The 25004-nt window shown below is 31.8% G+C and overlaps 2 protein-coding genes across 2 annotated transcripts; one reads left to right on the forward strand and one right to left on the reverse strand.

Annotated features, from left to right (window-relative positions):
- Positions 1-969: 969 nt before the first annotated feature.
- Positions 970-5997, reverse strand: LOC148619825 (UPF0728 protein-like). The gene is made up of 4 exons (XM_088580151.1): positions 5914-5997; positions 2718-2821; positions 1967-2086; positions 970-1152 (listed from the first exon to the last, which is right to left on the reverse strand). Exons 2-4 carry the CDS (start codon positions 2809-2811, stop codon positions 1088-1090), a joined length of 279 nt encoding a protein of 92 aa, XP_088436277.1. The 5' UTR covers positions 2812-2821; positions 5914-5997; the 3' UTR covers positions 970-1087.
- Positions 5998-6050: 53 nt separating this feature from the next.
- LOC148619826 (NFU1 iron-sulfur cluster scaffold homolog, mitochondrial-like) lies at positions 6051-23707 on the forward strand. The gene is made up of 7 exons (XM_088580152.1): positions 6051-6136; positions 10337-10458; positions 10784-10919; positions 11528-11594; positions 13971-14085; positions 15011-15114; positions 22502-23707. Exons 1-7 carry the CDS (start codon positions 6072-6074, stop codon positions 22715-22717), a joined length of 825 nt encoding a protein of 274 aa, XP_088436278.1. The 5' UTR covers positions 6051-6071; the 3' UTR covers positions 22718-23707.
- The last annotated feature ends 1297 nt before the right edge of the window (positions 23708-25004 follow it).

Below are 25004 nucleotides of genomic sequence, written 5' to 3' on the forward strand. Positions count from 1 at the left end.
TAGTAGTTGCCGAGAAAGGTATTATGAAAATAATTTTCTGGTCCACCTGCCGACCGCCATACCAGCCCGACCGACTGACCTGCCCAACTGACATGCACTATGCTGTAATCCAATTTTCACATGTGAAATTCTGCCAAAAATGTATATTTAAAAAAATTAAAATCAAAAGGGAGCTTGCAATAATAAAAATAAACAGTTCAACAAATTGAGCTGTTTCAAGTTATTTTGTAAACACCTGTAACCGTCCTTTTTCTAAATAAAGTCCCATAACTTAAAAAGTTCAGAAATTTATAACAACTGAAAGGGAGCTTATTACAATAAAAATAAACTATTTCCAAAAGTTTTATGGAATTGGGTGCCATCATTATTGAGTAATAGTAAAGAAATTGCAAACCCTCCCTTTTTTTATAAATAAGGTTCAATAATACTATATAGTAATATTGGAAACAAGGGAGCTTACATCATCATAAATGAAATATTGTATAGTGGATAGTTTTTGCAGTGTGCTAATTTTGGCATTTTGGCATATTTTAGCAGTCTGTCAAAAAATGCCAAAATAAATTCTGTGAAATAAATACTTTGGAATTAAGTACTTAGTGCACATGACTACTGACTAGTCAATATTAGAATGCCAAATTTTTTTTGTATACTTTTTTGCTTTAAAATTGCCCAATTTTTCACCAGCCATACCATATTCACTAAATACACAACAGAAGAAGAACATTCCCAAATACGGAGAAGTAACTTCGATACCAACATCAATTTCATTACAATGTTCACACAAATTTTTGTTAACAACTGTCCCCCTAATATAAAGACATATTTCTTAGGTTAGTGATATAATCATCTAGCTTTCTCCCTATATTCTGTCAAAGTCATCTGCATATTCCAAGAGGTAGAATACTTCTTAGAAACTATATTCTTGTTGTATGGAAATCAGGTTTTTAAAAGGTACTTAATAAGTGCATATTTCAGAATCATAATATATTACATAAATCAAATGTACATATAGAATAACAAATCACATTTAAATCATAACAAATATTGCCCCATTTTAAAAGTAGAGTCATCCAAAATATTTAATAAATTAAAAAGCATTGTTCACATTTTCCACAGCTTTTTGACATAACATATCAAGTTCACCATCACTACCTGTAAAAAAGACAAAACAAAAATTTAAATTCAATAGAGATATTGGAAAAGTAAAACTTTTGAGTTATCTCCCCTTTTTATTACAAAAAAATAATTTGAAATGTAATACATGTAATAGAAAACAAGTGAATCAAAAGGGAATAGCTTAGTCTTACAGTAAGTAACACAAATTTTAGAATGATTGAATTATTTTATACAATACATTACCTTTATATTTACTTTGTCAGGCCAAATCAAAAAGGTTTTGTGTTTCCTATTACCCTATTTGAATAAATAATACTGAAAATTCACATTTTTACCTTTTCTGCTAACTGGCAGCATGCAGGCAAATTATTCACACATTCAAACAATATTCATACATTTTTGTAGTAAATTATATATATGGTTTTAAAGTACACATTCTCAGCTTTATTTTGCCTACTTTTAATCAGAATACACACAAATAATGCACAAACAATGCATAGGTCTAGGTTCAATGTGTTTTTGGTACTACATATGTGGGTGGCCATTTGACCATTGGTTAGTGAGACCCTATTTTTCAGTTTAGAGTAGTGTACCCTTGAGCTTGTTTAGTTGTCATTTTTCAATAAGCTCTGTAAAAGTTGGAATGTTTCTCCTATAGACTAAATATGTTAAACAAAAATAGGAAAATAAAAAAAGTATCCCTATTTATCCACATATGTTCACTGTCATTTTTTTTTAATTTGTGAAATAGGAAACACCCTTTACAGTTTTTACCTACAAATGTACTTAAAAGCATGTGGTATGTAATCAGTAACGTACCTACAAATGGGTTATACATCTACATTCTTACCAAAATCTAAGTCTTGAATTTTGCAGTCAAATACTTTTTCTCCATTTACCCATAATTCAACAACATTCCAATCTTCAATCTCTTCTAACTCAACTGTATGACCTTCTTTTCGCAACATACCTGAAAAATTCGTTATTTTAATCACAACACTCCAATATCTGAAATACTTAAAAACTTAAATATGTCATGTCAACTTTTTTATGCCATGATCTCCCTTGTTTGACCAATGATAAAGTTAATGTTTTGTAACAGGAAACCCTGAAAGTCAGAAAAAGAAAAAAGGAAATGCATAATTGCATCATGTGACAAAGAATTTGTAAAAGTTTCATCCAATTCTATTCAGTAGTTCTAGAGAAGTGTGGATTAGAAAATGTTTCACCCTGGTCAAACAATGACAAAAGTTCATGTTTTTCTTCAGGAAACCCAAAAAGTCATTCAGATAGAGAAACCAAATAGATTGCATGTGATTAAGAATGTTTAAAATTTTCAATGAAATCCATTAAGCAGTTTAGAGAAATTGCAGATTAGAACTGCCTTCAACTGGGGAAAGATGGACAGACAGACAGCAAGATTATTACGGTATAAGTTCTTGCTTTGTCTTCCAATTTCTAACACATTTGTCGCAATTTTACTATTGAGTGAAAAGATAAACAGTGAATATTAAATAAACATGAAAAAAAAAAAAATTTTTCAAAAAGTTCTAATCAAAAGTCTTGTCTAGAAATTTAGATCAGCTCATGCAGGCACTTACATTGTAGACCATCTAGCCTCTGTGTTCTGAAGTCTACATTTCCACAAGATTCATATGGACCATGAGCAATTAGAACTTGAGCATTTTGTGGCATTTTCTTTACACTGAAATATATTAAATAATAAGACATAAAACATATTCAAAAACCCCATTGTGTTGAGAAATTGTTAATTAACTGATCATGATGCATCACTTTTAGATAGTTACTGAAGCTTCATGCTGATGATTATACATCAACTCTATGTATTTCTCATCATTGAAGGCAATGAATTGACCTGTAGAAGTTTAATTGTTTGCTGCTTTGCTTTTTCATGGACGATGGTCTTATTGGCAATCACACCACATCTCCAATTGTGTGGTCTTTTGATGGTCTTATTGGCAATCACACCACATCTCCAATTGTGAGGTCTTTAACATACAATCTAATTAAAACTAGTTAATGTGATTTTAACATTGCACTGCCATAATTTAGAATTCAGTGATCAAATAACACGAGCTAGTTTGAATAAGATTTATACTAATTATGCTTCTAAAGGGAGATAAATGGTAGAAAAGTTAAAAACAATGTGAAAATGAAAATCCAGGTTATGCTATACTATGTGTCCTGCAAAGAGGGTGGCTTCAAGGGATCTGCAATATACCATGATGTCACAAAGGAACATGTTAAAATGAAAGTCAGACCAAGATTTGATCTGACCAAACAGCTAAAATGGTAGCCGTGATAATCTTGATGTTTCTGCACATTTGTTAAAACATTTAAATTCAATGGACAACACAAGACTGCCTCACAGAAGTGATGTTATTTTTATTTGAAAAGATGTTTGTTGATCTTGCATAACTTTATCTTTCATTACTACTTCCATATCATATTATGGTAATTGTTTTCATCTATTTGACTGCCCTTCTTCCCTAAGTAAGATTTGTTGGCACTAGATCATCCAATGAATTTTCTCTCCGTGAATGTATCTCTTTCCTCTGATTTGAGACATTGCTTAACTTCTGTTAGTGATGAGTTAAAGTTATCCTTGAGGTACATTATTGTATTTTCATTTCAATCATGTGAGTTAACAGGCATTTGTAGATCTTGAAAATTTAGTTCACTTGTTATCCAGAAACAGCACTCCACAGTATTTAAGAAATGCCAAATTTTGGTCTTGTAATTTTATGCTTTGTAACATTTATCGCTTAAAAAAATTGTCAAGCATCTGCAAATCTATATATCTAAAAATAGATCAAGTCAAGGCCTTCAGAATGCAGTAAAAATTTTCTGGCAAAAATTACCCAAAACAAATAGGATTACCATAGAAACCATGTAAAATATGCTAAAATTTGCAAAAAAGTTGATAAAATCAGGTTTAAAAATGTCAAATTTCCCGCAAAATATCTTGAATTTTTAGTTCATGCTCTGAAACTGTCAAAACATTTTCCTTGGAAAACCTCTTCTTCATATGGGCATCACCAGTTTAGCTATTTCGCTTTGTAATCCACTTATCAAATTTAGCATGGTGAAAAATGACTTACTTTCACTCTCACAATGAAGTCAAATTGTCACTGGAAAAAAGCCCCTTCAACATTGAAAATATATAAAACATTCCAAAATACTCTTAAAAGTCCCCTTTTTCAGAAATTGTTTTATCTACAATAGAATCTTCATTTTTTAATCACTATAGCAAACACCAGTTTCCATTAATGTCATTTTTCATCCCTAGCCAAAAGTGCAAAACTTAACTAAAGTGTGCAGTGTTTCCAGAATTGTTGTGTTTAAATTGTCCTATTGTTCTTTGTTGATGTTTTGACATGAGTGTTGTAAATTCTGATCACAGATACTACACCGTGTGAGCTCTACCATTATTACGTGTACTTTTTATAAATTTCCCTTCTGTTCCCCAATATACTAAAGAAAAAAAGTCATGTCCAGGAAGTAACAAAAAGTGACTGTCCTTATGGAGAAAATTCATCATTTCCTTCAGTCAAGCACATAAAAAATAAAGGTAAAGATTGTGTTTCTGTAAAAATAAATTTTATCTTTTCTGATAGTTTTCAAGTCTTTTTCTAATTTGTTTTACTTATTTAAAGAAGTGAATGTTATGATTATAAAAACTTCGGGAAACATGTGGATGTAAGTATGTGTATCTCCGTTGTTCCACTGTTGCTGTTGTCAAGAACCTAACCCTCCTTGGAAAGAAATGTAACTCCGATTATATTATAAAAATCGAAGTATAGCTTTTCTAAAATAGGGAAGGCAATCATTTTCTTGTTTGGAATTTGCAGACTGTAATATTTCCGGTATCTGTACAGATTGATCTGACAGGACAAAACTAAAATGGATGTTGCTAGAGATGCCCTTGAGGGATAAAAAATGTTAAGTATTGCGAAGTGCTATAAAGTTATTGACAATTTTTAGAGCGAGGTTGGAAATTTTGGGAAAATTTTTTTCAAGTTATTTGTTTATTGAGAATAAAAACTCCCCCATAAATTAACAAAACAGATGTCTAAATATAAATATTGATTTTCCTTGCTGCTTAAATATACATGTAGATAAAAATATTGCACTTGTGAAGAAAAGTTTTCATCTGGGTCGACCCCCACTCTTTATAGTGTCCTTCATTATTTTTACGAGTCTTGCACAGACGGTATATAGTTAAGCTCATGGTGCTCGCTGATTTAGGCAATGCCTACCCCATATTAAGGTTTTGGTTAGAGATCTATTCCTCATAGTGAAAACATATGATTGCATATTGTTGGCCCTGAAGCATACTTTGGAGTGGAGTACTTGTCAACTTCTCCACACTGGGATTAATGGAAAGCATAACAACCAGATCTGTTGTTGGCATAGCTGTAGATGATGTGCTAGTTAAACCACCTTGTTTTGGGACAGACTGGAATCCTTTTTCAAAAAGGTCTGACAGTTTTTACTATCCCAATCTGTGGATATTTTGTTATGTCGGCAACGAACAGTATTCAGTATCGACTGTGGCTTGTCAACTTTAGGTACAATGTGGGAAATGGCGACTGGTTAGCATTGAATCAAAGTTGGTGGAAAACAATATTTTTTGAATCTACGATATATGTACGCGTGTCTTGTCCAAAATAAAGGCTATATTAAATCAACATTGTACATTTGGTTAATAAGTTATTAATTTAAAAGATTTAAGTAATATCATTCATCAGAACTTATAAATTTCAGCATATTTACCTTTTATTGAAGAACTACTGCAATTTGTGAAAAGGCGTCATGTATCCAGGAAGTCAATTTGGATAATTTGTATTCTTGGTTAGCTAAACGCTTTTTTATAAAGAAAATAATAGATTTTGTATTTAAGCGTTTACTAACGTCGATTTCGTCAAAATAAAATGGCCACCAAAATAAACTTCTTTCTGCGGAATACATTTTGTAGACGAAATTTCTTTCTTGGAAGGTATAAAGAGACCCCCTAGTCAATATCATCTTCAAAATTTTGGTCAAATTTATATTTTTTTGCCACAAATTAAATGAAATTTACCAAATTAAGCTAATATTTCACACTTCTTGAAAAAAAATTAATACAGCGATACTAATCATCAGTGATGTGGTACTATGTCTTAGGTGAACACTATGTAATCTGGACTATTTTAGAACAATTAAATGGACGAGGAATTATTCTAGTAATGCAAAAATTTACATTCAATTGCGATTGGTGGATTTTGATCTTCACCTTAATGTTCATCATAACATTTCACGAAGGTGACCCCTATTAGTAGTACATGTATGGGCCTTATAGCGGCTAAGCCTCAATTTTACTGCAACTATTCACTCTGACTACAGGGACTTGCTCCTGGTCAAAAATAGGAGTGTGCTATCAAAGGCAACCCATTTTCTAAAATCGACAGTGGAGTTGCCTTTTGATATTACACCCCAATTATTGACCAGGAGCAAGTCACTCTGACTCCAGACAAAACTGTGTACCTATAAAATTCTTAAGACGTTAACATGTAGCATGCCTTTGATATAAAAAATTATTTCGATTTTATGTAAAACAATACTGAATACTGACCTTACTTTTGCTGTTTATTTTTTTTCAACTTCACAGAGAGTGCTAAATAAAACCAACACCTGTGATTCACTTGATATGACCCACTTGTTTATTTAGTTTAAATCACATACCGCGTATAAGTGGTTATTGTCCTTCTATTGGCCAGCATGACATTACCTTTAATATGTAGGGAATATCCCAAGACAATATCTCAACTTAGTTAATTGTGGCACTATCAGAATCTACAGAATTGATGAAAATACACAGTAAAAGTTGGATAAGTTTTTGATATAATTAATTTTGCATGAAATTGGTGTAACTTTTTAGCTCACCTGGACAAAGGCCATGTGAGCTATTGCCATCACTTGGTGTCCGTTGTCGTCTCTTGTCGTTAACAAATTAACGTCGTTAATTATAAAAACTAAAAAAGCTCTTCTCCTCTGAAATGACTTGACTAATTAGAACCAAACTTGGTATGAATGTTCCTTGGGGTATCCTGCATAGAAATCGTGTGGGGATTTTTGATCCTTCAAAAAACATGGCCCCTATTACTAAAAATAGAACATAGGTGTCAGACAGTAGTTTTTCACATATACATGTATCTTTAAAACACTTAGATTAAGCTTAATTCTGACAGGATAAAAGTGTTCAGCAGGATGATATCTATATCTGGTCAAATTTGGGTATTATTCCATTATGGTCTCACTAACCACTTCTAACGTTTCCATTACTTTACATGTTAAAAAAGTAATTTTCAAAGTCTCACTGTGAATTCCCAGGACAAATGACATCTTAAAGCTGCATACCGTTGCGAAGCTTGGAAAATAAGGCTTCCAAAATCATTATGCTAATGGTACGATCATAGTAGAAATTCTTCACAAAATTTACTTGAATAAATAATACTGAAAATCCACATTTTTACCTGTTCTGCTAACTGACAGCATGGAGGCAAATTACTCACACATGTAAACAATATTCATACACTTTTGTAGTTAATTACATATATGATTTTAAAGTACACATTCTCAGCTTTATTTTGACTACTTTTAATCATAATACACACAAATAATGCACTTACAATGCATATGTCTAGGTTCAGTGTGTTTTTGGTACTACATAGGGGGGTGGCCATTTGACCCGGAAGTGGTTAGTGAGACCTAAGCCATAATTGAGTTATTGCCCTTTTTCAATGATATTTGCTATTTGCTATTTCTTTCAAAAATCTTTTCCTCTGACACTAATCGACCAATTGAAATCAAACTTAGTATGAATGTTCCTTGGGGTATCCTGCATAGAACGTGTGGAGATTTTTGAATTGTCAAAAAACATGGCTGCTGTTACTCAAAATAGAACATAGGTGTCAGACAGTAGTTTTTCACATATATCTCCAAAACAGTTTGATTTAGCTGAATTTTGATGTGGGTAAAAGTGTTCAGCTTGATGAGATCTATCCCTGTTTTAATTTTGGTTTTACACCGTTAAGTTATGTTGGAGTTATTGCCCTTTTTCAATGATTTTTGCTATTTTTAATGTTATTTCTTTCAAAAATCTTCTCCTCTGACAGTATTTGATTAATTGGAACCAAACTTGGTATGGATGTTCCTTGGTGTATCTTGCATCAATGATGTGGGGATTTTTGATCCGTCAAAACACATGGCCGCCGTTACTAAAAATAGAACATAGGGGTCAGACAATACAATGTAGTTTTTCGCACATATCTCCAAAACTGTTATGTTTAGCCAAATTCTTTCAGGAGCTGAAATGATCCTTATTATTAGGAGTACAAAGGTTTTAAGGGATAAAAGTTGTCAGATGACTCCTTGTAAGAGTTATTGCCCTTGAAAGGGGAAAAATGACTTTTTTTTACAGTTTTCAATCAATATCTTGAAAACTGATAGATTAAATGAAACTTTTAATTGTTGAAATGATCCTTATGATAGTCCTACCAAATATGTCTTGAGTCAAAATTGTTGGACAACTTCTTGTTAAATTTTTTGCCTTTGAAAGGCAAAATTCAACCAGGTGAGTGATTCAGGCTCTTGGAGCCTCTTGTTTCATATCTAAGGGATGCTGTGCCTTAAAAAGTTCTCAATACACAAGTTTGTCTGTAGTCTAAGTGAATTTTGCAGTAAAATTGAGGCCATATTTGTCGAAAAGTTATGATGAACCGTAATTAGTACATAACAACAAAAAATATACACATACATGTACTTTATGTGTAATGATGTATCAAGGGTGGACTCAGGATTTCAAGAGGGGGTGGGGATGGGGTTTGTGTAAATATAATTCCATGCATATCGAGGCCAATGAAGACAATTTTGGGAAAAATGAAGATTTCATGCTGAAAATATTTTTCCAAATGGTAAGGGTAGGCCTAGCACTACTGGATCCTCGCCTGTGTATGTACATAAAAATGTATATGTACACAACACATTTTCAGTTTTTAAACTTTTAAACAATTTTGCCATAGAATATTCAAAGTTCTTGAAAATAAATCAGAAAGTGGATTATATAATATGTTGCTTTCGTCAGAATCAGAGTTTTTGTGAGTCAAGACATCACCCTTTAAAAAAAAATTAAGCAAATCGAATTACTTTTCTGTGTCAGATAAATGTGGAGATCATTAAGATATTTTTGTATAAATTTAGGATCATTTCCCCCTCTCCGATCACATCGATCTTTCTCAAATATAATTCATCTCTTGATACTTTCTATATTTTATTAAATGAAAGGTTATCAGATTTATTCATTGAAAAAGGTACAAATCATTATTGATTTAATAGCAAAGTCGGTTGATCTGAGATTTGTTTACAAACATGTTTGACTCCCTGACACATTAACCCGGTCCCTCCAGAAATGACCAATCAAAACATTGTATTATGGTTAGCATGCACCAAGCATATTGTCTTATTACAGGTATAGGTGATTAATAAGTAAGAGATATTTGGAGATACATTGCTGATTTGCAATGTGTGTGACGCAAATTTGAATACATGGCACACACCAAATAAACACTAGGTGCTCGTTTTGAATTCATGGCGCAAGGAATGTAACACATGGCGCAGCTCCATGCAAAAAGGGGTCATTGAGACCCCTGAAAATTTTATTGTATACTTTTGTGATGGTAATGTTCAATGTAACCACATAATGTGATATGTTTAGTACTCAAGGTGGTACATGTATATTCATGTGGACCAAGGGATACATGTACATAACCTAAATTTTTGGTACATGTATATGTTTGCTGTACATGAAATGCTCATTATATACCCCTGTCTGTTCATAAGTTATGGGACAAAAACACAGGACATGTTTAAGCGCAGCTGTTTATTTTCGCTCATCTCAAGTATTACCAATTTTAGTGTACATACATGTATATATGTACATGTATATCAGAGACAATATTGCTAGTTAGATCTGAAGTTCTGTAACTTTTTACCTGCTATATTAATCTTTTATTCTATATTAAATACATGTACACATATAGCAATCATACAAACCTGTCATATATGTATATGTTTATGCAGTCTTTGATTTTCCTTTTCAAAATATATGGAATAAAAAAAGATGTGAATGTATATCTATTCATTCTGTTGTCTATTACAGAGTTTCAAGTACCAGTATTCATACATGTACAAAATGTAACCCTGGAAGAAACAATACCACAGATCTATATGCATCTAAGAAAGCATTCCTCCAGCCTACGAGTCTTAACAGAGCAGTTTCAGGTTATTGTAGTTCTATTATTTGTACATTTTAAGTATAAGTACATGTACATAAATGTTTTATTGTCTAGGGCATTGTCTAGGCTGTTTTCATCAATGATGTGCAAAGTATCAAATTTGTAAATCACTTCTCTGTGTATAATATTGTTATATATTATCTCTTCTAACATTTATACAATAACTTTTTGTTCAAACAAAATGAACTTAAGGGTTTTACATATAAAGGAGTAGGTCTGATGTACATCACAAACAACAGGTAAAATTGAATCTCTAATACCTCTGTTGGAATAGTGTATCTGTACTAACTTAATTTTTTTTTCTGTAACAGTGAGACATATGTTTATACAGACCCAGGAAACACCAAACCCTAATAGTCTGAAGTTCATACCTGGAGTCCAAGTATTGGAGGCAGGGACTAAAGACTTTCCAAATGCTGCTTCTACATATTGTTCTACATTGGCCAGGTATTTCTATAGTTACATGCATCCCATCAGAGATTCTAATTTTAGTTGATATTTGCATGGCTTAATATCAGAGATATGCAAAAAAAAACAACTTATTGAATGTATCTTGCACCTTGCAAAACTGAAGATTACTTGTACAGTTCTTAATATGGAAACAGAGTTCAATTATTTTCATAGAAAGGATATAATTGTGACATTAAACTGCAAATCGTGCAAACTATATTAATGTCATAGCAAAATGGGTAAAAAAGAAGAAAAAAAGTTTGTCTGTCAAAATGTTGTATTGTACATTAAAAGATACTAAACGTCACATGATATTTACATAACATATCATAACATGTAAATAATGTCAATGTTCTTGCATTGTGCACCCATAATTATTCTCAAAACAATGTATAGCTTGTAGAAATGAGATAAAAATAAAAGAAATTACTGAAATTGCAGTATTTTAAAGATTACTTAAGTACATGTAGATTGAAACAAATCTTGCTGGAGAAATTGTTTGGATAAAAAGGGCCTTGTCATCCTTACAAATTCATGCTTAGATTATAAGTTCATGTAAGAACCTGTAAGATTTTATATTATGGTTGAAGTAATATATCTTTCAGGCAATTATTTCGTATAGATGGTGTAAGAGGTGTTTTTTATGGAACAGATTTTATAACAGTGACAAAGGTATTTACTAAGATGATGCGGGTATAACGCATAAGAGAACAAAGTTGAATATTGGCATTTTTGAGGAATGATCAGTCCTTTTTACAGTTTGACATTAAATTTTGTTCATAACTTTATAAAACTGTTTTTATTAAAGATACAAAACTAGTAAGATCCTCACTCCATATTACTGGTTGCCGACCGGGATTTTACTACACATGTATGTGTTATCCATTAGGTAACCAGTATACCTTCCTCGGGTTAACTTCCTGTCAAACTGAAATCAGTCTCTCAGTGCTTCAGAGGTCAAAGGATAAATTGTTATTGATTACCAGTATGAGAACTTTGTCCTCTATGATTTCTTAAAGAGTAATCAAGGAAACCAAGATTCAAGCGGAAATCAAAAGAATGTAATCCAGGGACAAAGACCAGACATGGAAAACATACAAACACAACAAAGAACATAAAGTAAATAAAATAATACATACAAAGTAACAAAAGTAAATGAGCAACACAGACTCCACTTAAAACTGGGAGCATGGACCAGGTTCACCGGTAGGGTAAGTGTCCTCTGCTTTTCTAGAAACACCTTACAGGTGTTAAAAAATTAAAAAGGAAAACATGGAACCCTGTAAGATTAAAAAATCTTACAGGGTTCCCTTAGTTCTTTGATTAAATGGTATATGATAAAGTCTTTTTCGTTAAGTGCTGTATACAAATCTTTTTTTTTGTACAGTGTAATAGCATTTATTTGCATTCTTGAATTTTCCATCTTAATGTAAAACTCTCTCAGAATATGGTATTGTTTTTTTGTAACACTGTTGTCTGGATCAGTAAAACTTCATGTAAATTTAAATGAATGAACTGCTGTAAACTGTGAAATTTTCGCTATTTTCATGCGAAGATCCGTAACTTGAAAATTAATTATAATGAAATATTTTTTTTCAAAGAACATTACAGTGCAATTTCATGAACGATCATGAATTTAAACTGCACAAAAGCAGATTTATAGATGAAACCACAAAAAAAAAAGACCGTGCAAAAATTTTCTGGTTTACATTTCAAATTTTGAAATTTGAAACTTTCCTGATAGAGTGATACCTATCTAACCAATCCCTTTTAGACTTGAAAAATTGGCTCAGTTTAGGAAGGTGTTCAGTTAAGACAGGTGTTTGGTTAAGACAGGTGTCCAGTTTAGACATGTTCAGTTTAGACAGGTGTTCGGTTAAGACAGGTGTTCAGTTAAGACACATGTTCAGTTTAGACAGGTGTTCACTTAAGACATGTTCAGTTTAGACAGGTGTTTGGTTTAGGCAGGTGTTCAATTTAGACAGGTGTTCAGTTAAGACATATGTTCAGTTTAGATAAGTGTTCAGTTTAGACAGGTGTTCAGTTGAGACATATGTTCGGTTTAGACAGGTGTTCGGTTAAGACAGGTATTCAGTTAAGACAAGTGTTCAGTTTAGACAGGTGTTCAGTTTAGACAGGTTTTTGGTTAAGACAGGTGTTTAGTTAAATTAAGTTATAAATACATGTTAATTGATATAAATGGACTTAAGAAGTATCTGATTTAAACAGATTTTAGGATAATCCAGGGTTTGGATCAGACAGGACTCACTATATATAACATTCTTTGATTACTGACTACTAGTGGTAGTGGAATTGTGTGACTATTTAGACTCCTCCATGTCCTTGTGAAAAAGTGAAAGGTTCAAGTTAGGATTGTTGATAAAACCATCAGTCATTGAATGTCATTGGAAATCTTGACCTTGAATTAAGAAATAGGTTACCTTTCCTGAACAAAAAAATAGTATCCTACTAACAAAATCATACACTTTTTAATGGACATTTTATTCTGCCTTAAATTTGAAATTGCTTTTTAACTACTTCTCCGTCTAAGAATCAGGCAAACTGTGTATGAGGTGTGGCACATGAAGAAAATATACACAGACATTTAATTGTATAATCCAATTATTTATACCGCATAACCTGAAGAAATTACTGTCAAAGTGTTTGAAAAGTTTGCCTTTTTAAGATAGTGATAAGTCAAATTTAGTTAAAATGCATTATGGAAAAATGGCGGAAAAATTTTCCTGTACTTCTTCCTTATATAAGCAGTTAAAAAGTATCTACATCACCAATGCTTCAGGATGAATTTCAATTGCTGTTCAGTTGTTTTCTAGATGTATTGAATGTATTTGAGGCAAAAAAGATCAAATTGAGAAGTATGATGTACCACCCATTGCCTAATTCTTACACAGAGTGGTATTTAATACCATATTTTATTATTAAACATATGGTATTTTATTATATTTCATTACTGATTTGGCCAATTTCCCCTAATTTGTTTGGTCTGTTGTATCCTATTTTATGATATGGCATTCATTTCTATTGTAGACAGATGATGATGTTGATTGGCAGGTATTAAAACCAGAAATCTATGGTGTTATCATGGATTTCTTTGCCAGTAATCTACCCATACTTACAGATGAAAAACCCTCAGTTGATACTGGTAAGGCCATTACAGATTTTATCATTTTTTTTTAAGACCCAATATTCTTTACTTGTTTTGATTGATATATCTTTATTCTCCAAAACAATAAAAAAACAGGTACAGAGACTTGTAGTACAGTGTATATAATAATACAACTTAGAATACAGAAAGGAACACAGCTACCTAGGAGATTCTATCTTTTTTATTATTATTTTATTAATAATCATAGGATAATTAATTGGAATGAGTGAATTACCAAAATATTACCATGAGTGCTGAAGAATGCATAGATTTAACGATTGTTCCGCACACAAGTTAAATCTTAATGTGTTATTGGCACGAGTGACCATATTTTGGTTATTGACCATAAGCAATTGATTATTCTATTTATTATATAGATTTCCTCCATTTTTAATTGCTATTTTTAACATAAAATTTTAAATTTTGTGAAGGGGGGGAATTGATATTCGTGTTGTGATTTTTTGGCGGGAGAAAGTGCGAGAGTGAATTTACCGAATTTATCTCTTATTTCACAGTGAGAATTATCGAAATTTTTTTACACTGGGAACATTTGGTAAATCACTGCTATCTATATAATAATACAAATGAATTTCAAAGCTTTGTTAAGTCTTGTAAAATATAAATATTCATAAGTTCACTAAATTTGTTAATGTTTGGTCAGGTGTAAAATTTGGTTTCAGAAATAATTTTCTCTCACATTCAAGTGACTTACATGTGATTAAATAATGATACTCATCACCAATATCTTGAGAATTACATAAATTATAATTTCTATCCTTTCAAGGAATGTTTCACCATCAACCAAATTCTATACAGTTGGAACAGTAAAAAAAAGCTTTTAAACATTTCACCATTTGGTTTGAAATGTAGAATTGAGTATAGCATTTGCCTGATGTTGATGTATTTTGTCATTTCTATTCAGCCCCTGATCCAGAAGATGATGAAGTAGTGCTAATGATAAAAGAGCTACTAGACACAAGGATTCGTCCTACAGTACAGGAAGATGGAGGCGATATTGTATATATGGTAAATTAGTAAACTAAACTGTTTGGGAAGCTAGAATCAATTTTTAAATAAACAGATCTATCAGAGTATTGCACCTAGTAACATTTTGGCAACTGTCATTTCTACTCGTAAAAGAAATGTAAGAGCCATAACTCAGTGACATATTACCCATGTGTGAAAAAAGGTAAATTTCAAACTTCTATCTTTTTAATATGTAACAAATTTTAAATATTGACGGAGCATCAGCGACATCCCATACATGTATAGTGTAAGATCAGAACTATGAATGGCTGAAAAATATCTGGCGCAGGTTAAAATTTGTCGACACAGAAGTAGAGTGTGGATGGGCTGTTTTGTCTTTAAATATGTAAATTGATACTACTTTATAATTATTTTAAAATAATTTGGAAATTATTGGCTGTGTAGAAATATATTAAGCTTTCCTAGAAAGAAGGCTCACACATTCTCCTCACCGAATGAGACTTCGTCCTTAGCAACATGCAGTTGGTAGAAATAAAAACTAGAAGTAAAAATAGTGAAAAATGCATGTTTAAAATTCTTTTTTGGTCTTTATTTCTACCCACCCTAGCAACAAGACAAGTGCACCATAAACAAAGAATGAGCTCTGTTGATCATAAGCATAACCAAAAATCATATCAGATTACTTAAGATGATGTAGTGATGTTTTTGCAAATGAATTCAAGTAACATTTCAACATTACTTACATGACTTACACAAACATTCAGAATTAATAGATTGAATTGAAATCAAGTAGATTTGGGTACTGTTCAATGCTCAGTTATTAATAGGATATTTATTTGGGAAGCGTGAATAACCAAAATATGATCACGCGTGCTGAAGAATCTACAGATTTAACGACTGCACAGAACTTGGTAAATCTTGGCACTGGTAGCTATATTTTGGTTATTCATGATAACCAAATTATCATCCCATTTATTATATAGATTTTCTCAATAATTTGTACTTGCTTTCATCATAAATGTCAAAAGAATGAAATAACAGAATTCATTTCACATGTGAATTATCAATATTTTTTACCCAGGGAATATTCCATAAATCAGTGCTATCTATCTACATGTGATGAAATAGTTGTAATAAGAAACATGGATGATCCATTAGAACTTTTTTATGATATTCCTTTCAGATAGTAGACCTTATAATGTGATTTTCTATCCCTTTCATCATTAGTTGATTCAGTAGATTGAAAAGTGTCACATGACAATGTTGTCACATGACAATATATATACATGTATTATCAATATAGGATTGAAATGCTATTTTTGGTTGTTCATGCATGTATGAACAGATCTCTCCACTCCCAAACATTACATGAATGGCCTTTGGCCATTCATTGAGTTAGACAGCTTCGAGATCTGTTCATACATGCATGAACGACCGAAAATAGCTGCTCAATCCTTATAATTCTATCTGACAGTCAAAGTTAACCCCTGAGAGCCTCTGTCAGTTATGTTGATACACTTCAATACACACATTCCTTTGCACAAATATGGGAGTGCAGACGAATGTTTACACATAATCGGTTGCACAATGACTGCATGGACAAAGTGATGGTTTGCATTGAAAAATATGAGATGTAAACAATTCAACAGGAATATAATTATTAAGGAAATACAACAAGGAGGAAGGAAAATTACAACAAGGTGTTTTCAAGGGTTCAGTCAGACTCAGTTATAAGTTTCTTTCCCCGAGCTGAAAATTACTCTCTGTAAACAAACTTGACCGGTAAGATCAATGTGCATGTAATAAACTATTCTTGTGGCTATATTATGCCGTTCAGTTCGTTTTCACTCTCTTTCGAACTACACAGCCGCCATATTGGTTTCAAGTTGACTGGCGTTCATGCATGTATGAATGATCTGGCAAAGTTCATGCATGTATAGACTTTCTTGCAACGACGTTCTCGACCAATCAAAATGGCTATAAGCATGAAGAATCTCATAATTAGAATTATATCTGAATAAAGATATTAGTTGGGCATATTTTCATTTTGCACCCACCTAACATACATCCTTAACATACATCAAATGACAGCTAACAAAAAGGCTCTTTTGAAAATGTTTATTGTAAAAATCTATGGTAGGATAAATTTTTATTTGGGGTCAAATGTCAAAATTCTATTTACTTATAGAGTAGTTTGGCTCAAAGTTAAAGGAGTGGTCATTGGGAGCTTAAACATTTCTCCTTTTTTTAGAATGCAAAAGACTACCGCCATTTTACAGATGTGAACATTTGAAAGTTTGAGCTTTTTTTGTTATTGAATACCAATTATGAATAGAGGTTAAAATTCCAAATTTTTAACTTTAGATTTACATTTTTAATACGACCACAAAAATTTTACAGGTATTATGTTATGAAGCTGTCATTGTTGTTATTAATTATTTTTTTCCACACGATAAATTTGGTTGTAGTCAACCAATTGTCATGAAATTTGGATATATTGTTACTTGCTGCTAGAGGAAGCTTGCTGTTTGAAATGAGGTCACTAATTCCTACTGTTCTGAAAAAGGGGCCAAAATTTTGGGTTTATTAAAAATTGGTGTTTTTTCAGTTATATGTAATTAAAGAGCAGTTTATATGGGAATATATGGTACCGTACAGTAGTAACAATAAGGAATTATTTAACTATGAACAGGCTCATTTAAAGATACACATACCATTACCACCCTTTCAATATGGAAAATGATAACCTTTCAATTTGATTATCCCCCCCCGTACAGGGCTCTTAGAGTAATCATCTGCCATTTATGCATATTTATATATGTTGCATATTCTTTCTGTAATGTATCTTCTTCAATTTTGATATAAATGATGACTTAAAACTTCTTAACTGTTTATCGAAATGAGGAAGGAAATGTATTACCCTTCTAAATATTTGGACAAACTGACTGATGGATGGAAAGACTTGCTAAAAGACAGCTTGATTATAACATACACCAGACTTTATTTCCCTTGGATTTTTAGGAGTTGTTTGATTACATTTTCTTCCTCAGATTTTATGTACTGACTGCTTTGAATGGAATTTATTTTACTGAAATTTTAATGCTTTCATGACATTTTAGATGTGCTAATTTAAACTTATTTTTGCTTTTGTCTATTTAATTGCTGCTTTTATCACTTTTAGTACAGTCGACTCCACTTAATCGCATATCGCTTTATTGCATATTTCGGTTATTAGCATAATTTTCTCCTGCACAAAACCATTTCCTATTATTCTATTAGGGAAAAATCGCTTATTTGCATAGGCCTTGGAGGTGCATTTCGGTTTATTGCATAGATAATTTTGCGTCGTCCAGGTAAAGACAGGTTTTCCCAAATTCTATTTTAAGCCTTCGGGTCATAAATATGTCAATCATATTTATTGTAAAAACTAGATTATCATCAATCAGGAGGTGTTAATAATGGATTAAAAAAGTCATGGACATAAAAGACAATATAAATGATTTCTAATTACATTAAAATAAACAAGCACCTAGGTGAACAATGAATTCTGACGACATGCCGAACATCACCTTTTGATGCGGCTTGAGGTTATATTTAGATAGTGTCCTCATTAATAATATCGTTTTTTTATCCTTGTTTATGTATATTTGACTATTTGTGATTCAATTGTCATTATACAGTTAATACTAGTGTTGATACCAGCTAATAAGGGACTGTTAAGTAGCACTCCACCTAAGAATCATGCAAAATATGATTCATGGTTGGAAAGCCTACATATTTTATTTTTTGATATTTTGTTTAAATTCTTATAGTAAACAGAAGTTGACATGTGGTTTTTCATATAACCCAAGCTCTTAGCAGATAAAAAATATATACAATGCACTGTAGATTTTTAAACGAAGGGAGATAACTCTGTAAATGATACTCAAATACAATAGAATCTATTGGATTTTCAATGTTGATTATCTTCTAAGAGCAGACAAATTTGAATGAATAATTACACATTACATAATATAGACCCATAAAACAACTTCATGTCAAAAATAAAAATATGTAGCCTTTTTTGGGGTGTAGGGTGTATCACATTTTACAGATTTTGCATGATTCTTACGAAGACTACTATTTAAGTATAATCAATGACCGAAATTAAATAACAGTCAGTGTCAAGTACTAGAATACCTGTGCAGCTTCGTGTTTTGTAAGACTTTGCCATTTTTCACTATAAGTTGGAGTTCACCTAGTACAACAGTGTACAACTTCATGTTGTATCAAGGTGTCATTATACAAAAGAGGAAGATTCATTTGCACTCTTTTAACAATGTAAAAGGTCTTGCATATGATAAGAAATTTTTAGTTTTTTATGTAAAAGTCCAATACAAATAATTTGACTTATATGTATTCAAGCATATTTGTAGTAAAAATAAAACCTTTCTTAATATTTGGGATGTGAAAACCAGGGGAAGGCAACAATTTATACAAAAAATGTACACCACCTTTCACATTGCTGAACATTAGTTACAATTAGATATACATTGAATCTTGTAGTCAAGTTCATTTATCAGCAGGCGTCAAATTCACAAAAAGTGGTTAGAGTAAAGTTGATCGTAGTAATGATGTCATAACAGAAAATCACTAAAAATGATTGAAAATGAAGTGTTTATTTGTATAATATCAAAACTACAAAGTGTTAGTTTGGCATTGAAACCAAGAAGAAAGGCATCATCAGTCATTTGTTCTGTATATAATAGAACGTTATTAATTGATCTGCCATTGAGCCTGTCCTAATGTTGTCACTCTGTTTTTGCTTGATGGTCTCTGATTTCTTCAAAGTTTGATGAAGTGATAAAAAAAGTCACTTGCCTTTTGTTCTTATGTATTAAGTTGTATAACATGTAATGTTTTCTCTCAGTGAGTCTGTCCATCTGTCATCACATTTTCATTCGCAATATGATAAACACCACATGGCCCCCGCTAATCCTAATCGCTGCCCATGAATTAACCCTGCATAATTCATTAACAACTACTGTACTGAATCATGCACATCTTCTGTACTTCATTATACCCTTGCTGGAAAAGCAGGAGGTATATATTGATTATGCTGTCTGTCTGGTTCATCTCCCCCTTGTTCTAATCAGCAACTTCTCTGAAACAGCTGAATAGAACTTGATGAAACTTTCATACATGCACCTTCTTTATAGCATAATGTCATTGTGCACCTCCTGTTTTGTTAGGTTTTGACCATCATAAAGGGTCATTATTTATCCTTTTAGAGGTATTTTTAGGGTCAAAATACCTTATGCATGTTAAGTCACTATACTTGCCTACTATCTCTGAAGACTACATAAAATGTAGTCCAAATGTCATTCCTTTAATATTATTCAATACCTCTTTTAAATTGAGTAAATATATTTCAGATAATTATCCAGCTTAATAATATTCTATCATTGCTGCAAATAAAATTTAGATCTAAACTTTAAAATGAATATTTGATGGACTTCTTTTTGGCCGTAAAAGATTTTGCATTTAGGAAATATATATAGTTTCTGCAAAATCATCTAGAAGTGTTAAATGTGTTATGTATGTCCCATTTAAAACAATTTTTTGTCAAAATCTTCATACTTTCATCAATATTTTATTATTGATACACAGTAATTGAGGGGTGGTAATTTTAACCAAGTATTAAAATAGGCAGGAAATTTCCCCCGTGCAGGTCCGGGTGTTAAAAGAATAGGCCTGCAGCAGCGCTAAGCTTGTCGTAAAAGGCGACTAAATAGTGCTCAGAACCCTAGCCGGGGGCTAGGGTGCTCTGCCCACAGAGCAACTGGGATGTGTGCCCCAGGTGGTGGAATGGGGTACCCCTGGCGTGTTACATGCTATAATACGGAAAACTTGACCGCAAACCATAGTGGTGCACCGTGTTGGGAAAGATGCCACGTTCCTCACACGTTAAAGAACCCTACTGTGGTATTCTCTCGGAGTAGGAACCATAGGGCTCCGCCACAGGAGGCTAAATTGCCCGACCCTACCCATGTCTCCCTTTTTCCAGTGGCAATCAAAATATGTCGACCCCATTGTCCTTGTGTCCCATCCCTTTTTCATTTCATCATCATTTCATGTTCATTTTATCATCAATTTCATGTTCATTGTCTGAATATAGCTGAAATATTGCTGCTCGGATGTTAAACCCCAACAAACAAAGAAACAACATCTAATTGATAAATAAGTGTCTTTTTTGATAATCTTATGTACATCTAGGAAATATTTGTTAAAGGATTTTTTTTAATGCAAATTAATTTTTGGATAGGTTTAAAAAATTGTGAATTAAGTAAAATGTAACTAAATTCCTTAATATGTGTAAATGTGGGTACCGTTCAACTTCTGATTTACATAAATTCCTAAATATGTGTAAATTTGGATACTGTTCAACTTCTGATTTACATAATATATCTCTGAAATTAATGGTAAAGATCAACATTCAGTTTATAGTAATTTGAAGAGTATGGGATGTGCAAATTAATGATTACAGTTTTATTTTACATCAAGTTGTCCTTGAAATTCTGTTCTTTCAACCATTTTCACAAGGATAAAAAATATCCAGTGCTAACAGCACTTTTAAATTATTCAATCTGACTTATTGGGTTACATGGACTTTACTAGGGTAAACCATCTTTTGAAAATCCGCAACACCTCTATAACTGTTGAATGTAAGTTGAAAATTTTCTTTATGCGTTCTTTATCACATGTTGCTATTGTGCACCTCCTATTTTATTTTTCCATCTGAATAATTTTGGGGATTCCCTAAATACATGTATTTTGTTGGGATGGGAGCAAAGGTTATCAAGCTCACAATTTTTCACTAATTTTTCTTCTTATGCTCAAAAACCAGTGATAACTGGATATGAAATCTTTGATATTACTGGGCAAGTAGGTGAAACCCACAACTTACTTCAATCACAGCAAACACTTTAATAGCTATTAATTTCATATTTTTTTGTATATATTAAAGTATTTCTCCATCTAAGAATCGGGCAGTGTGTATAAGGTGTGGCACATGAAGTAAAAAATACAGATTTTATTGCATTAAACTGATATTTATACCTGATAATCTCTAGAAATTAACATTAAAGTGTTTGTATAATTTGCCTTTTTAAGATCTTGATAGGTCAAATTTAGTTAAAATGCACTACAGAAAAATGGCGGAAAATTTTCCCACACTTTTCTTTTTATTAGCAGTCAAAAAATATCTATGTCACCGATGCTTCAGGATAAATTTAAATAACTTTTCATTTGTTTTCTAGATGTAATGAATTTATTTGAGGCAAAAAAGACCAAATTGAGAATTATGATGTTCTACCCATTGCCTGACTCTTACACAGAATAGTACTTAAACTTTCAGTACTTATAATTTCCTGCTTATTATTTTCAGGGTTTTGAAGATGGTATTGTTAAGTTAAAGATGCAAGGTTCGTGTACAAGCTGTCCAAGTTCAGTGGTCACACTAAAACATGGAGTACAGAATATGTTACAGTTTTATATCCCTGAAGTAATGGGCATTGAGCAGATTGAAGATGAAGTAGACTCTGTCAGTAACAATGAGTTTGAAAAACTGGAGAAAAGTTTGGGTGAATCAAAAGATCCTTGAAATTCTCATTGATGCTGGTCGTAAAATATTACCTATCTATTGGTAATGGATTGTAATTAAAAAAATGTTAATTTATTTATATGTCTTTGTTTAATTAGCAATATTGCTTGGTTTGAAGTTCAGGGTTGTTGTGCCTTGTAAAACAAACTAAGGTCTACTGTGTTTTTGAATCACATTAATTGCTTATACATGTATTTCATATATAAATTGCATTAACCTGTAATTTATATTTCCATAAAAGACATCTTGAAATCTGAAATTGTAATGCAATCGATATATATAAGATATATGATATAAATAGGATAATTAATTGAAAAGAGTAAAAAACCAAAATGTTATCATGAGTGCTGATGAATGCCTAGATTTAACAATTGAGCTGAACTTGTTCCGTGCACGAGTTATATCTTCAAGCATTCTCGGGACGAGTGATAAATGTTTTGGTTATTTCTATTTTCTTATTTTTTATAGAGATTTTCTTCATATTTTATCAATATTTTCAACATGAATTATAAATTTTGTGATTGGCAGATTGATATCAAAGTTGTGACATTTTTGCGGGAGAAAATCAGAGTAAAATTCCAATTTATTTCACCGTGTGAATTATAGAAATTTATTTCACTAGGAACATTCGACAAAACACTGCTATCAATACAATAAACATGTATGTTATATTTTGACAAAAGAAATCTTGAAATCTGAAATTCAAAAAGTTTCAGATTAAAAAAAAATTATTGATTTTTACTATAATTTTTATGCAATTCGTATATAATATAAATGTATAAGCAATACTGTCTGAACTTTTGTGTTAAGGCTATACTATTATACAGTGTTAGAAAATAGGAAATTTGCAATTTAAGAGTTTGTTGTAGAACCCATTTGTGTAGGTAGAGAATAAGTTTGACTTATTTACTTACTGTTGAGAAATAACCAGTTGTTACTCATGCAGATGCAATGAACTTTTAATAAAATGTCTCCTCTTTCTGTTTAAAAGTTAAATGTATCAGGTTGAGACCACTAGAATTCTGACATAAAAAAAATATCACACCTCTGAGACCAAGTAAGGAACTAAAAATGTCACCATTCACTTATTGTCAAATAACCAACTATTCAATTACTATTGTTCACTACTATAACTGTATTGCATAGATCTGTATTTAAGTAGCACTTCAGCTAAGAATCATGCAAAATGTGATTCATGGGTAAAAAGCCTACATTTATTAGTTTTGACATTTTGTTTGATTTGCCATAGTAAACAGAAACTAACATTCAGTTTTTCATACAACCCATGTTCGTAGGTGATAAAAATTATATAGAATGCACTGTAGATTTTAAAATTAAGGGTGATAATTCTGTGAATGACACTCGAATACAATAGAATCTATTGGATTTTCAATGTTGATTATCTCCTAAAGGCAGGCAGATTTGAATGAATAATTACAAATTACATAATATAGACACATAAAACAACTTAAAAATAAAAATATGTAGCCTTTTTTGGAATGTGATTACATGACTAAAGAGGCTGCTTTACTCCCTCAAACATCCACAGGCAAAAAATTATCATGTGATTAAGAAAGATGGATTAAGAGGCAATCAAGAGGGTAAGTATCTGTAATTTTTATCACTATAAACATACTAAGAAATATGCATGTAAATAATTATAATATGTTTAAAGTAGATAACTTGAGAAGAAAAAGTATATGTATGAATACCTTCTGAAATTGCTATCTATGTATAACAAAGAAAAAAGTTCTGAGCTAATTCCACCTAAAATAAATAGCCAAAGGCCAAGTGAGCTTATGCCATCTCTTGGCGTCCATTGTCGTCGTCGTGAACAAATTTTCAAAAATCTTCTCTGAAACTACTAGACCGGCAGGTTCTAAAATCTTGGCATGATTGTTCCTTAGGGTGTTTTGCACAAAATGAACGTTGGGATTTTTGATCCATGAAAAAACATGGCCCCCGTTACTAAAAATAGAACATAGGGGTCAGATGGCAGTTTTTTTGCAAATAACTCAAAAATTGTTGCCTTTAGCAAATTTCTGGCATAGGGTAATATTGTTATGCATCATGAGAAGGGCCGATGATGAAATTTTCAAAACCATTTATTGACTGTTTTAGGAGTTACGGCCCCTGAAAATAATTCAAAAATTGTTGCCTTTAGCAAAATTCTGGTTCAGGTCATGAAAATGCCATTAAAAGCATTTCCTGCATTTGACAATTTAGTTGATTTTAAATTAGCCTGTCTCATTCCTCAAGTTTTTCAAATAAGCAAATGGTTAACCAG

This window comes from Perna viridis, chromosome 4 (genome assembly GCF_037379345.1).
Source record: "Perna viridis isolate PV_CMFRI_1.1 ecotype Kerala chromosome 4, ASM3737934v1, whole genome shotgun sequence".
Classification (NCBI taxonomy): Eukaryota; Metazoa; Mollusca; class Bivalvia; order Mytilida; family Mytilidae; genus Perna; species Perna viridis.